The 15708-nt window shown below is 38.1% G+C and overlaps 1 protein-coding gene across 4 annotated transcripts; it reads right to left on the minus strand.

Moving 5' to 3' along the window:
- Positions 1–79: 79 nt before the first annotated feature.
- Positions 80–4189, minus strand: LOC113303808 (BURP domain-containing protein 3-like). 4 transcript variants are annotated; one of them, XM_026552888.1, is made up of 5 exons: positions 3980–4189; positions 3676–3749; positions 1247–3587; positions 1005–1116; positions 80–628 (listed from the first exon to the last, which is right to left on the minus strand). In XM_026552888.1, exons 3-5 carry the CDS (start codon positions 1277–1279, stop codon positions 135–137), a joined length of 639 nt encoding a protein of 212 aa, XP_026408673.1. In that variant the 5' UTR covers positions 1280–3587; positions 3676–3749; positions 3980–4189; the 3' UTR covers positions 80–134. The 4 variants fall into 4 exon arrangements, with proteins under 4 accessions (XP_026408673.1, XP_026408675.1, XP_026408674.1 ...); XM_026552890.1 differs by having other exon boundaries at positions 1005–1085; positions 1926–3587; positions 3974–4189; XM_026552889.1 differs by having other exon boundaries at positions 1926–3587; positions 3974–4189.
- Positions 4190–15708: the final 11519 nt, after the last annotated feature.

The following is a 15708-nucleotide window of genomic DNA, read 5'->3' on the forward strand; positions in this document are numbered from 1 at the left end:
AGAGGAACATTTATTGATCAAAAGAAACTGAAACAAAAAAGAGGGGGGCAAGCACCTAACCTCCGGGACAAAAGAAAAAAGAAAGAAACAGGAAGATAAAACCTTATCTATATAAGTAGGCAATACAAAATGTTTCAGGTTTTGGGACTTGAGGTAGCAACAGGCACTCCTGGTTTTGTCCCAGTATTTGATCCACCTTGGTGTGTGTCAACACTTACACCTCCTTTCCCTACACCAACTGAAGTTCCAGATCCTCCTGGTTTTCCTGTATCCACAATGACACCACCTCCCCCTATATCTACTGAAATCCATGGTCCTCCTGGTTTTCCTATATCTACAGTGACACCACCTTTCCCTTTGCCAACTGAAGTTGCTCCTGGTTTTTGTGCATCCACAATGACACCACCTCCGCCTATATCTACTGAAGCTCCTAATCCTCCTGGTTTCTGTGTATCCACTACGACACCACCTTTTCCTACCCCAACTGAAGTTCCTGGTCTTCCTGTATCCACAACGACACCGCCTTTCCCCACACCAACTGAAGTTCCTGATCCTCCTGGTTTTGGTGTATCCACAACGACACCGCCTTTCGCTACACCAATATAAGTGTTCTTTTCTTGTACAAGATCTGCAATATTTTTGGAAAAAAAATATATTACTACATAGATACGTAGGTGAACAAAGGATGATAGTGAGTTTCTGTTGGAAATTTAATGATGTTTGAACGCCACTTAAAGTTAGCTCTCCTGATTAAACTGAGGTAAAAGCACAGAAACAATCATATTGCGATTAAATTACAGAAATAAAACCCCTTTGCTTCTTTTTGAAGTGAAAGAAGTTAATAACTTCTCAAAAGTACTTATACTTCTGCATTTGGCATCCAAGTTCCCTCTAATTTGACTCAACGCTCATCAGTTTGGTCATTACTTCGTTGCTGCACTGCATAGGTCTTACTACAAGGGAAGCCATACTAGAAAATACATAGTTCAGGTTAAACAACAAACCTGCAGCCGTTTTCGGGATAAAAGATTTCGTCAACATCTTGCGCCGGTAGACTTCAGAAGGATGAGTTGCATAACTTCTTTCTGCACATTGAGTTAGTATTACTGCTATGATCTGCAACAGAAGCACTTTACAACTTATTACCGCTCGAAATGAGACATCAAATGAATAGAAACAAACTTAAATAACAAAGATCAATTACAGTAATGAGAGTATTGTTTTAATTGGGAAACCAAAAGCTTACAAGCAGGGAAGCAACGATGAAATGTAACTTCATTTTGAAGTTTCTATTGTAGAATCTCTGATAACTCCAAACTGAACACACTGAAAACTGCAAGCTTATACACTTGGAGAAATAGAGAAGAGTTATTTATAATGGATTTTCAGATCACAAGGACCGTCTCCATATCATCACATATTGAATACCCGTCTTTATCACATATTGAATGCTGCTTTGTAAGTGGGTAGACCATAGACCCTTGTAATGGACAGATATATGGGTCTAATTAAGAGAAATTCTATGACAAAATTTAATGCTTATGAAGAGAAAGAACAAAAGAGATGACGAATATCAAGTATGATTCTTGGATTTTTTTTGGGTTTGGAGGTTTTTGTAAATGTTTTCTTGTGCTTTTTACCATGTATCTAGAAGTTCAGAGGCCTAACCAATTTTGAAGTCAAACTTGCAAGAATGGGTTTTCCAAGACTTATTAACTGGGGAAACCAGAACATGACGATGTGAAACTATCTCAATAATGTACCAGCACTAGTAAATAGGTTATTCAGCTTTTAGGTCTCATAAAAGTGAGCACAAGAACCACGGGGTACTGAAAGTAAGCAAACGCCATATTGGGTCCTAGTCAAAGATTCCTTAATTGACTGTGTTCTCTAGTCTGGTAAGGTTAGTATGGAAAGAAACAAACCTGTGAGTTTTTGAATTGATCTAGAATTTTATATGAAGAAAGACATCCTTAAAAGCATATTGGAGTTGCTCTGCACCATCTTCATCTTCCTTAGGAACTCTCTTGCAATATGCAATGCCATGTCGGCGCTCAAGTTGAGGTGGGCTTCTCATAAATGTGACAGTATCCACCCAGGCAACTTAGACCTCTTGTCATGTCGGCTATATCTTTTGTCAGCAAAAATCATCATCCCATAATCTGGTTTTGAACGAATGACTCGACCAACACACTGAGCTGCTTGCCTAAAGGCATCAAAAGTCAAAAAATCTCCTTTTATCTGAAATGTTTCCCGCAAACCCTCTAAGTGCAGGCAATATTCTGCAAACTGTGTACTGAAAAGGTACCGCAACGTGATCACAAGCCTCCCATAATGTCGATCAAAGTCTATACCTTCCGCTACTTTCCCCCTAGCAACAGAGAAAAAGACAGCATCTCTCCCGCAATCACAAGCCCTTCGATAGTTATCCAGAGCCAATGCAGTCTCCACAACATCCCGAGTCTGCTGCATTATATCCTGTAAGATTCCCATCTCATCCCAACTAAACGATGCCATCCATATATGAATAACTAACAAAAAAACAAAGATTCCATCTGGAACAGAAGCCACCATCTCCAGCAAGAGTCGTCCATAATTCCTGACAACACCGGGATCACTCCTCATGTCGAACTTTGTACTTAGTGGAAGCTGGTCAAGCCCACGAGCAAATGCAATCCCTTGTCATAGACATTCTAAAGCTTCCCTGATGACTGGATTGAAATTCAGAAGACAAGGGTAGAGACCAATAGGACTCAAAGTTCCAGATGTTATCACAACTGATTGAAACCGATCAAGTACAGGTTTTTTGGCAAGTGAAGCATCATGACAGCTAAGCTGCAATACAGGATCATCTATATGTGGCTTGTGGCATACGCTCAACGAAGGGTTCAATTACAATTGAAAGACCCTGGGTGTAAGTCCCCACGAGTCTAGCAAAAGCACATACTGTTTGGATAATGTTGAAATTTATCTGTATCCATGATTTCTAGAGTCAACATCGGAGAGTGTAGCCAAACATAACAAAATCGCAGCAGTTTCTGGTCAATTCCAGACTGGGGATAGATTGAAGCAACAACTGCAGTAGGTTCCTCTTTTACGAAATTTTCACTCTGCATATGCCCCCGCAATGTACTAATCTTCGCAATACATTCAGAAGATGTTCTGCTTTTCGAATGTTTCCTGGTACAGCCTCCTTCAGTATATTATTCGGCAAAGCAGGATTCGCGTGCCAGGCATCTGTGATAGCTAGGTTCCCCAACTGTGCTAATCCTTCCACGAGTCGGTTGTACTCTGCGTGTAATCTGTTGGCATCAGTTTCCTTGAACCTGTCAACTCGTAGCACCTTCAAGTGTCTGCTGCCTTACACTCACACTAAGAGCTTCAATACACACATTATCAATATTATGCGCTTCATCAAAATAAACAACACATTCCCTTTGCATCTCTTCCGATATGCAAACAACCCAGCCACTTTTGCATCAAGCAAATTAATATTGATAACTATAAGCAACCACATTCGACAAATTGCACCATATGCCTTTCCAAATAATGACACCAACCCCTCTCCTTCCCAAAAGTTCTCAAATCTTGCATCACTCCCGGTGGCAAAATAGCATTAGAAACTGCCCTCTAATAACTCTCAAAAAAAAAAAAAAAAATCACAAGTCGGCATACCAGGATTCTTCACAGCTGGCTGCCTCCGTCCCCAGCTTGCACTCAATTTCTTCCATGCAGCATCAACTGAATCCCTGGAATTACCGGAATTTACCATGGAGTTAATACATAAATTCTTCCTAGAACTTAACCCTAAAGCTAAAATTCTTTCAGATGGACCAACATGTTTCAATTGATATTAATGTAAACACGTAATTTAGCTAGGGTTCTTTTCCATGTACAGTACAGTAGTTTTAGTGGGTTTGATGGTTTTGATGATGAATAACTAGTAATAAGATAGTAAAGCAAATGGTTTTACCTGTACCTGTTGGCAGACAGTGTCCTTTTGCATCTGGTGTTCTTTTTAGATCTACCATGTACCAAACTTCATAATCGTAAAATTGTAAATGCTTGATTCAGGTTTTCCGAATTCGAATTTGTATTCTCTCTGGTAGTCTGGTTATTGTTCTCTGGTAGATTTAGGAGTGTTTACACTTCTAAAGAGTTTTGTTGGGCGCTGATTCCCATGGATGCTGATGGGGAGCACCGCGTTGCTGTGGGATACCAATCAAACGGAAAAAGATCAGGGCTGAATCGGGGGCCCTGGGAAAATAATTGGGGATCCAAGCTACAGGACAAAAAAAGGTCATGAAATAGTAATTGGGAGTTATCCCTTGTCACACTTCTTTTAAAATGGCTAAACTACCTCAAATCATTAGTGTTAATTAATTGTTAATTAGTTTAGTTAGATTAAAATCAGATTTAGGGATAAAATTTTGATAAAAGAAAAATTGTGTTTTTGTGTTGTGGAGAGGAAGAAATTGAGTTTTGGGGGGGAAATTTAGGGTTATTTGAAATGAGTGATTCCAGTGGAGGAATCCTATTGCTCAAAATGAAGGAACTAATCCTCAAAATGAAGAACCCGAAGCTCAAAACAATCAGGTAAACTTTCTATACTCTTCAAATTTTATGAATGATGCTCCAAGTGGTCGATTCATGTACACTATGCAAATACTCAGAGTGAGGGTCGTTAAGTTAAGAGGATAATAAACGAACGAATCTAAGAAGTCGTCAATTACTTGACACAATCTTTGACGACTCAAACCTGCAACCTTTGCAGGTTACGAAAAATCGTCAACCAAGTGTGATATAATTGACGACTCCAGCTAGTTAGGTCACACAGAGTCGTTAACTTAATATGTTTAGAACCCAACGACCCTATCACTATTTGGGACAGAGAGGTGGTTTTGCATAAGACAGAGTCGTTCGTATTTAAAAAGGGTTGTCGAGAAGAATCGTTAACGATTTAAAAATTCCTGGACGACACTATTCTAGGGCAGAAAACCAGGTTTAGGGTCGTTATCTACTACACCCTAGTGGTTAACGATTTTTCATCAATTCAATATGCATATCAAAAATAGTAAAGCAATAAAAACCCGTGGTTAACGACCCTGGAACTGTAACTGCAATTTGGCAGTTGAAAACCTAATTTTTCAATCAACAAATCAAATTAAACACAAACCCAACTTAGATTCGGGGGTTTTAGTTCACTTAAGACGATGAATCGGTGGGAAATTTTTTTCTCAGAAGTCATTAATGGAATGGGAGACAGTGGGAGGGAGGGAGGGAGGGAGGGGAGGAGAAGAAGAATGGGAGGAGAAGAAGTTTTGATTGAAATGAAGATTGGGGGCCGAGGTTAGTGATTAATGAGATTTTTAGGGTAGTTATTAGAGAAGGCTAAATTGGTATTTTCACCAACATTTTGGAAGCCCTCTATCTTTTATGGAGTGGGTATAAATTGGACGAGGCCCCTAATTATTTTCCATGGCCTCCAATTCAGCCTTGAAAAAGATGTTTTGACTTATTTGGACTTTGATACACCCCAAGTAGTAATTCCTATTAGCAGCGTTGCTAATTCCTTCAAAAAAAAAAAACTCCTAAAAGAGTACCGTAGGAGTATGATTCCCTGCTAGTTTGAGGCCTACACCATTTATTCGAGGTCTACAACTAAAAGATAGAAGGTTATTATTGGGGCGTCACACTCCAATAGAGGGGCTTCACTTGGATTTTTAGTGTCCAAAAAAGAGGTTATGAGATATCCTAACACAAAAACAAAATGTCTAGATTACCCTTGAACTAAAATAAACACTTAAAAACCTAATTTTTTCTATTCTAATTCACAAAAAATTGCTCCACTTCCTTCTCATCTTTCTTCTCTTATCCTCAACAACAACCCACGTATGTTAGGTAATAATCAAACAAACACATCTTTGTTTACTCTTTTTTGTGCTTAAAATAGGTTAGTTTGAATGAAATCGGAGTAAAATTAGGGTTTTAGTTAGTTTCAGTTTCTGTTCTGCTAGTGTTTCGTCTAGGTTCGCCAACCGTAATTTGAGTTTCTGAAGAACTTACGTCCAGTTTTGGATGAATTCAAACCATAGAATTAGTTTGCATGTTGGTTTACGTCCAGGTTCCTCTTAATTCCAACCGTAGAAATTGAAATTACGTCCGGGTTTCTCTTAATTCCAACCGTAGAAAATAAATTTACGTCCAGGTTTATCTTATAGGCTAACATAGACGTAATTCTTCCTGTATCCTTTTAGAAGAAGCTTCATATTGGATTATGTCTAGGTTCGTGAAGTAATTTTTCCAGACGTAAGCTTATACGTCTAGGTTCGTGAAGTAGTTTTTCTAGACGTAATCGTCTACGTGTAGGTTCGTGAAGTTTATTTCCAGACGTATGCTCCTACGTTTAGGTTGTTGAAGTGTTTTTCCAGACGTAAAACAAAATTACAGTTCGCAACGAAGCTCAACCCAACCGTAATTTTCAATGTAAGTTGAAAAATTTGAAACTTTTTACGTACTTAAGCAAGTTTTGAGAGAAATTGAACCCATGGAAGATAATTTAGAGATGTACTTGTTGATTTTCAACCATTGGTTCTTCACTTTGTTGATTTATTTCTTCAATTGGTTGAGATTCATCATCACTTTGTGTTAAACCCTCTCTACCATCTAACAAATCAATCATCTCTTGGTCTCCAACATGAGATATATAAAATTTGTTCTCTCTATCATATAAAGATTCACCCACCTCGAATTGGTAACTTGTTTCATCCATTTTGGTTGAGTGAATCAAAAAATATAGATTTTGAAACAAATATCCAAAAAATTTCTTTTTTCTCTTTTCTTTAGTTTTTCTTCCCATAAGAACTTTGTCCCAGAATTCACCAAGTAAATAACAAAATTCATCTTCTTAATTTAATTATTATCTAATTACATTAAATTAAAATTAATTAAATAAGGGTTGTTTATCCATTACACAATTATTTGAGATAAGCGGTTTTTGATATTACTTATGGGTGACCCGTTTTTGTCTTATTAGGTGACGCCCCTCTAACGGAGTGTGACGCCCCAATAATAGCCTTCAAAAGATAAAATCGTGTTATTTGAACTAAAGTCAAAAACTCCTCCACCAATTATTTTCGTTAATGGCTAATTTATCTCTGATTAGTTAGTGTTAATTTGGTTGATTAATGCTATATGTTTAATCTTATTAACCGAGAATGTCAATTGATTACCAAAATATTAAAAACAATGATTTTTTTTATAAGAACGTCAATCAAGAATCGGTGGATGTTCATGTTTTCATAGGTCGATCCTGGATTGATGTTCTTCATTCACAAAGAATCGAAGGATATTGTTTAAATATAATACCTTATGTCAGAATCACTAGTCGTGAATGTACATGTGCACCGCTTGTGTTTATACTTTCATAAAGGAGAAATTCATTCAGATTTTTAGGAAATCATCGCATTACATGGTTAGAGTAGAAAATCAGCGCATTACATAATGCACATAGGATAATTTAGTATGTGTATTCTTGAATCTCGAACATTAATACATCGTCAGTGAACCTACGAGCACGTTGCATTACACCTTATATTTATTTGCGTGCGTGAACATTAAACAAGAGGTATTTAGTAACACCCTACAGGTCATTCATAATTCATTCTAGTTATTTTACATATCTTGAGATCCTTTTTTTTGCTTGTTCACATTCTCACAGCTCAAGTAGGCAATGTTAGTGTGGAAATTATTTGAGTATGATTTTATTTTATTCATAAAATAATTTAATGTTCCCTTTGAGCCGAGTAAAATCAGAGATTCGAAGGACTTATATATCTTTGAGCTTAGGTACACTTAACTGGTCTAATTTTCTGTTAACCATTTTTTGAAGAAAAAAATTGTCAAAACATGCCTATATTTGAAAAGTTTGTCCATACATGTTGCCTAAGATAACGTTGATGGTGTATTTTGGTACCCTTAGTTTTTCAATTGGTATCAGAGCACGCAAACACGTTAAAACCAAATAATTTTTTGTTTGAAACTCTGTAGGAATCTGTATTCGTGTACAAACATGTATCCTATTGATTTTGATGATGCCAAGTGTTTGAGACTTACCTCAAATGATAACACCTTAGTTGATTCATACTCATAAATACACAAATGGCTTCATATCAAAATCCGAATTGGAGCTAAGCAGAAGCTTAAAAAAAGTTGTTGAGATGATTGATTTTCAAGTCTCCAGAATTAAGGAACTTGAAAAACAAAAGACTCGGTATATTGATGAACTTGAAAATTCTCTAGTTAGAGAGCATGATCTCATTAACGTGATGGAATTTATCCCTGGCGATATCGAAAAACTTGTTCAAGAAACTAATATTCTCCGAGAAAAGGTTAGTATAATTGAGGATATTGTCAAGGAAAACGAGATACGTGAGAAACATCTAATTGAGACTCATTCATCAGAAATGAATGAACTTCGTGTTAAAAGGGAAAAAGTCGATTATGATCTTCTCTAAGCTCGAGAACAGAATAAACTTCTTAAAAATGATAACTCTGCACTTATGAGTAAGGAATCCTCAAAACCTGATGTTGTCCTTGAATCTTCAGAGACGTTACCTAGTATTGAGAATTTCGTTTTGGAAAGGAAACTGGTAAGAAACAGTTGCATAGAAAATCAGTACATACTTTCGATAAAGATCATGAACCGACTAAGTTTCTTAATCTACGAAGTTGTTCACACTGCGTTAAAGAAGGTCATTTAGCATTAAAGTGCTTCAGAAGAATACATATTAATAAACTTAAAAATTGCTCACTTTTGTAATTAATGAAGTGAAAAATCTGTTTGCATCTTCAGTCGATTTTAACACTATAGAACTTTTGAGGACTTATGTCAAGAAATCCTCTCGGAACCTGCATAAACCTAGATATCTTCACTCCATAGTGTCACACAACATTACTAGTATCAGACTTCCTACTGATAAAGAGGATACAACAGAAAGTTTTTCCTCGAAGAATTGGATCTCTGATTCTAATTCCTCGAAAAGGATTTCAAGAGTCCCTAGACTTACCTCAAGAAATTTCTCAGAACTTTCAAGTGTCATTAATCGGTCTAGAAAACAGGAAAGCTCGTCAGAATCTTCTATAAGGAAACGAACTAGAAGAAATTAGAGAAAAAGGAGAAATCGTCACATGAAAAACCTTAGTGCATCACTTGGTGAGTGAGACTATGTCTCACTATATTACCTAACAGTACAAAATTAGTCCTTGAAACTAACTTGAGAGTTACAAGGACTGCACACATATCAATTTTTGATATGAATGATGAGGATTGGTCAAGTCTTATGTAGTTAAGTTTAATATCTTTTTACAAAAGTTATATTTAATATTTTAGTTGAGATTGGCTCCTTAATGTCTTATTGATATTTTTGTTATTTCCCATAGGAAGTAAGTGTTAATAATTCGTGTGCTCTAAAGATGTATCTGTCCGGAAATCATTATTTATCGAGCTAAGAATACACTATTGAAACTTGAAGAGATCAACTGTTATTTAAGTAAAATATTATTGTAATGAATACTCATTATAATCTCTTAATACACGAATTGATGTTTGAGTACCCGTTCACGTACTCTGCTAGGGCTTAGAGAGAAAGCCATCTGTAAAAGAATAAAGGATTCCTATTTGTTTAAGAAAACTCTTGTGTTGACCTAACAAATAGTTTAGTCATATTCTTCTAAAGAGATGGAAAGCTCAAAAACACCTTATGAAACCATTAATCTTGATGATGAAGATGTTAAAAAAAGAAATAAGTGTATTTCAAGGATCTCTATTGAAAAGGATGACTGAGAGAAAAGAACAAAACTCCTGGGTTATATAGTCCATCAAGGATCTGTCTCATTCTCAAAAAGACTTAAAGGTTGAGATTTCAAATCTACAATGGCAAATAAATCATCTTATTGATGGTCAAACCAAAATCCTTGAAAAGCAAAAAGTCCTGATGCGGAACCATAAGAAGTTGATTTATGAATTCACAAAATCTTGACAACTTGCTCGCATCGTCAATTGGAAGGCTAGTGTCTTAACTCACGAGCATGGGCTCTCAACAGTCAAGCGGATAAAGGATATCAGTGATATGTTCTATGATGGAGTTTTGGAAAGGTATGAAGGAATAGATGAGTTATAATTTAACTTATTTTCTAGGAAACTTCTTGTGAGAATTTATTCATGATTTTGAGAAGGAGAAGTAGGGTTTGGTATAGCAAATATTATGATTACACAGGTATTTCCAACTATTTTCATCTTGCATGTTTTTAGATTTATTTATTTAAATTCTAGAGTTTTTGGAAGATTAGCTTGCAGTATGTGATCATTATTGGATTAACATATTGCAAAGTCTTATGAGATATATGTGTTCTTTACTTATGTAAATTGATCTGATATCTCATATATGCTCAGAAGTTAAATCTATTATGTTTTTTATAAACTAGAAATAGAACAAACTCTTTGAGAATTTTCTCGCAGTATCGATCTACTTGTGATCACACTTTTGTGTTATTACTGCACTATACACACCGTAAGATTTTCTTATGTTGAGTCATACCGATTAAAATTATCCCCTTGTTCTTAACTGACGTTGAGATTAATTTAAGTCGATGTTCAGGATACAAATCAATGTCATTTGTTAAGGTCTGACAAAATCCTTTTTTCATTAAAGTAAGGTCACTCATGTTGTTCTCTTGGGAATGGCATCAAATGGGGGAGGGTTCTTAAATAAACTTGTACCTAATTGTTATGTCTTTGTGGGGTGTGTGGATGTGGAATTTAAAGGGGATGCTTGTATCTTAAATATCCTAGATGAATGCTAAGTATTTCGTATTATGTGATATCATCTAAATAAAGTTGATATAAGGAGTTACATATTAACTATGTTCTTATGTATTATCTCTAACTTCCTTAGATCTTGAAGTATCTTTTGGTGAATTAGTAACGATCCCATGATTTTCGTACCTTTGACAATTTTTATTGACAAAAAGCGGGAGAATTAATTAGAATTTTCGCACTATATACATATGGTTTACGGATCATTATGTAAGGGGTAGTGAATCAATATCTATAGGGGTATTGAAAAAGATGTAAGTATTGATTAAAGGGGATAAACATATCACCGTAGGATTATTTTAAAATTGTGATACAATTGAACTTTGGAGAAGATAATAATACTATGTTTTTGTATAACGACGATTGAGATTATTTGTTTGTAAAGTTGTTATCACTACGGATCTTCAACAACAACGATGCTGAGTTAACAGGTTCAGAATCATTGCAACTTGAAGTAACGAAGAATTCAAGGAGTTGAAGAAACCAATGTGTTAGAGCACTGCTCGGTCGAACTCGCAAGCGTTGCTATCTCAAGTTTGTTTGTCAAGTTTAGTTGATCAAAACTCTATACTTGATTTCTAGTATACTTATATCCATGTATTGGATTAGGAGAATGTGTAGTTGATATTTAGACTTCACGGTGTTCACCAATTGAAGATGAAGATCTACTGAAGAGCTTGGAGGAACTTCATCGACAAAAGGTATATGGAGACTAAAACGTATCTATCACTCAGAAGTCTATTTTTATTCTATCTTCTAATGAGACTAAGTCGTATAGCTATATAGACTTTTACATTATACACATTTGATATTCCGATCCGAGTTTATCTCGCTTAACTTTTTCTCGAAATATATGTTGGAAGATTTTTTCTTTAGCTATGTTCATCATATTCTTGACGAGTTTAGTTGGAAACAATTTATTTGTTGGAAACTAAATATAAGTCAAAAGATGATCATGTGAAAATTACCTTGAACATCTTATATGATTTGTGTGAGACAGTCATTTGATGTTAGCTTGGGAAGTTTCGTATTGATTATTCTATCACTTGAAAATTAATTGAAGCTAATGGTTTGTATGAGACAACCATTGTCGTCTTCCAAGGATGTTTCAACTATTGAAATGAGAGTTTGGGACCTTTACCCATGTATGGATACAACACGGTATGCATACCTAGCAAGTGAATTGTTTTGTAATGATTCGGGTCCGGGAACCTTGTTTGCGTACCTAGTATGCGAACGGTTTTACCTGAGAAGGTACGGAACTCTTGTTTGCGTACTAGTGTGCAAACGGGTTTACCTGAGTTGGGTCCAAGATGGATGTTTGCGAACGGATTGAGAGGCCAAGGTCCGGAGCTGTTGTTCGCGTACCTGGTTGGCGAACACAGTGGTAAAGTTCTAGAATCGGTCATGTATGATTCTTATACTCATGAACTAAAAATTTATGAACTAAGGAATGTTTTCATAACTTGCAGCCTTCCAACAGGGCTATGAGCTTAAAACAGGTTCCTTCCAATGTCTCTCTTCCACGAACCTGTTCCTTCCGCGTGAAAAGAAATCATTATGGCTCACATTGTTTTGCTAGAAAGAAACAGGTTTCTGACCTTCAAAATCTACTTCTTTTTGTTGTTGACATAGTGAATTATCTGACGACACCTACAATGGATTTCATTCCTGCAGAAAACCAGAATTCTCGTGCACAAGGTTTCTAAAGTCACTCTTCTATAAATCACTACAAGAATTGTATCCCTCTTAATAATGCTAATCTTTGCGCTACAAATGTACACATTCCCGGTGCTAATGAGAATAAGTCTGGTAGACCTAAGTCTAGGAAATGGATTTATCTAAATCTTGACCCTCTGGAACCAATCTCTAGAGGTCCTAGATTTTGTCCTCAAAAAAATCCTTCTGATAAGCACTCAAAAAGGTTTATGTCTTATTCATGTGGGATAAGAAACAACCGAAGGAAGGTAAGGAATACAAGGCTCAAACACTTAGGGTATTTACAACTCATCTCTCAATGTTCATGGTGGGATTACATCTCACTTAGATACCTAGCTCGAGGTAATTTTATCCTTGTATCTAACTTGAGAGTTGCAAGGATTGCAATTGCGAGATGCTCAAATCTACTGTAGGTTACCATCTGTCTGGTGTTTGATTTAGATGTTTTCTTTTTTTTGTGAATGTTGAGTCATATATTGACTCCTAATAACTAGTGTATCTTTTTCATGTGCTCTAATTAAATCTTTTGGTAATTGAGCTATGAAGGTAAAAGATATCTGAAAACTAAGAGTATTTCCTTATTCTTGGATCTTTTCTGATCCATTAACCTTTCATAACTGGTCCACGAGTCTATACCCTAAACAATGCACTGCACGGGAGTACTTTTGATTCGAGAGATCAATCTGTACAATCCTGGACTAAACCAAGAAATGGCCGTTCCAGGCTTGCTTCGGTCACAAAGTGAAGGAGAAAGGTTGGTCTTAGGGAGGGAAGCAAAGAAAGTGTTGAGACCAGAATAGTTGATTCTGAAGATGTGGTTGTTTACAACTTGTATGAGAAAGTAGAACTATCTAGCTGAATGAAAAGCTATCAGGTGATTTTTGGATATTGTGTTGCTCTCCTGACCAAAAATTTTTGTTTGGTGGAAATAGGTGAAACTTATTTATACAAGTCGTAGTAAAACGTACCCTGGTCTCATAGGAAGTGGAAACGATTGAGTAGTGGAAGAGTGGAGTAACGTGTAACGTCAGAATTTATGCTTCCATGATGAAGGAAACATTTACACCATTACTTCTTTCCACTACTAACCGCACTTCTTCATGACACTTATTTGTAACGCGCGTATTGCACGCCGCACGCTGTAAACCGCCAAACCAATACCCTGATGAGTATCCCCAGTTTGTGACATGTTTGATGTCTCGAGTGTTTTCGTGGAAAACATGTAGCACTTTGCTACGTGTGGCAAGTTAAAATCAAGAGGCTTGCTGCAGGAAAATAGCATGCGGTGTGATTAGGCTTGTCTTGGCTGGTCGCCTGAAACTTGCCACAAGCCCGCCGGCTCGGTGGCGAACTTTGATGGCTGAGATTGCATCTCATGATGAAGGGTAGCCGTCGATTATGGCTACCTTCTGTTGGCGCCTGTTAATGGCGCAATGGTACCTTTGGTGCGTGACAGCGGCATTGCAGGATGGCTGGCATGGCTCGTGCATGTCAGCGGCACAGTGGTGCAAGTGGCGCCTGACATAGTCATAGCCAATATATTTAGGCGGCGGGTCGCCTAAAAGTTTCCACAAGTCTGTCGGTTCGGTGGCAAACTTGGATGGATGAGATTGCATCTCATGATGAAGGGTAGCCGTCGATTATGGCTACCTTATGTTGGCGCCTGGTAATGGCGCAATGGCACCTTTGGTGCATGCCAGCGGCATTGCATCATGGCTGGCATGGCTCGTACATGTCAGCGGCATGGTGGTGCAAGTGGCGCCTGCGTAGCCATGGCCACTAGATTTAGGCGGCGGGTCGCCTAAAAGTTGCCACAAGTCTGTCGGTTCGGTGGCAAACTTGGATGGCTGAGATTGCATCTCATGATGTAGGGTAGCCGTCGATTATGGCTACCTTCTGTTGGCGCCTGGTAATGGCGCAATGGCACCTTTGGTGCATGCCAGCAGTATTGCAGCATGGCTGGCATGGCACGTGCATGTCAGTGGCACGGTGGTGCAAGTGGTGCCTAGAGTATCCATAGCCACTAGATTTAGGCGGCGGGTCGCCTAAAAGTTGCTACAAGTCTGTTAGTTTGGTGGAAAACTTGGATGGCTGAGATTGCATCTCATGAGGAAGGGTAGCAGTTGATTGTGGATACCTTCCGTTGGCGCATGACAATGGCACAGTGGCATGCTACTGGCGTCGCGGCATGGCTGGCATAGTTTGTGCATGCCAGCGGCGCGATGGTGCAAGTGGCGCCTGGCGTAGCCATGGCCGCTGGATTTTTGGCACGTTGGTGTTAGATTCAAACGTGGTGTGGCAACATCAGTTTTAATGGCCATATTAATTCCCATGTTCTGTGGAACATTGTTTGGCTCGGTTGGCGCGACAACTTTTCCTAAATTAGGGTTTGGCATGTCGAAACCCTAATTAGCGTATATGGCATGTAGTATGCAGTAGGTGGCACGTTTGGCATGTGCAATTGGCATGCCTGTTTGGCGTGTGCGATTGGCATGATTTTGGCATGTTTGGCATATGCGCCTGGCATGCGCGTTTGGCATATTTGGCATGCCGTTTAGCATGTTGGCATGGTTTTGGGAAGCCAACTTGTTAGGGTAACCTTTTGACATAATTTTCACCCTTTTTAAAGTTGTGGCAGGTTTAGAGCAACCTGATTGGTCAACGAAAGCAGGAGCCGTCCAAGCATGGGAGTGGCCACCCTTTTGGTGCGCGTGACAGGTTTGGTGCGACTTGATTGGTCAATGGGAAATAGGGCCGACAAGTATGGGCCCAGCCACGACTCATTGGGAGTGTGGCAGGTTTAAAGCGACCTCATTGGTCGACAAAGGAATAAGGGCCGGTTGGTTAGCATGGTGCGTGGCCAATTGGCTCCGTCTAGCCTATGACATGGACACGCTTCCCTCTTTGTTTCTCCTACTCCGCGGCTCTGCTTATTCTTTGCTTTCTGACTGAGTATTTCGTGCAAGGGTCTTAACCTTGGTACTTGGAGGTCCGTGCTACTCTGCTGCGAGTGAACAAAAATCCGTCATGCAAACCAATATTAAGGGTTTTTCCGGGGAACATAAGCACAAGAAAAGTACTATTTTGTGCAAGGGTCTTAACCTTGGTACTTG

Source organism: Papaver somniferum, chromosome 8 (genome assembly GCF_003573695.1).
Source record: "Papaver somniferum cultivar HN1 chromosome 8, ASM357369v1, whole genome shotgun sequence".
Classification (NCBI taxonomy): Eukaryota; Viridiplantae; Streptophyta; class Magnoliopsida; order Ranunculales; family Papaveraceae; genus Papaver; species Papaver somniferum.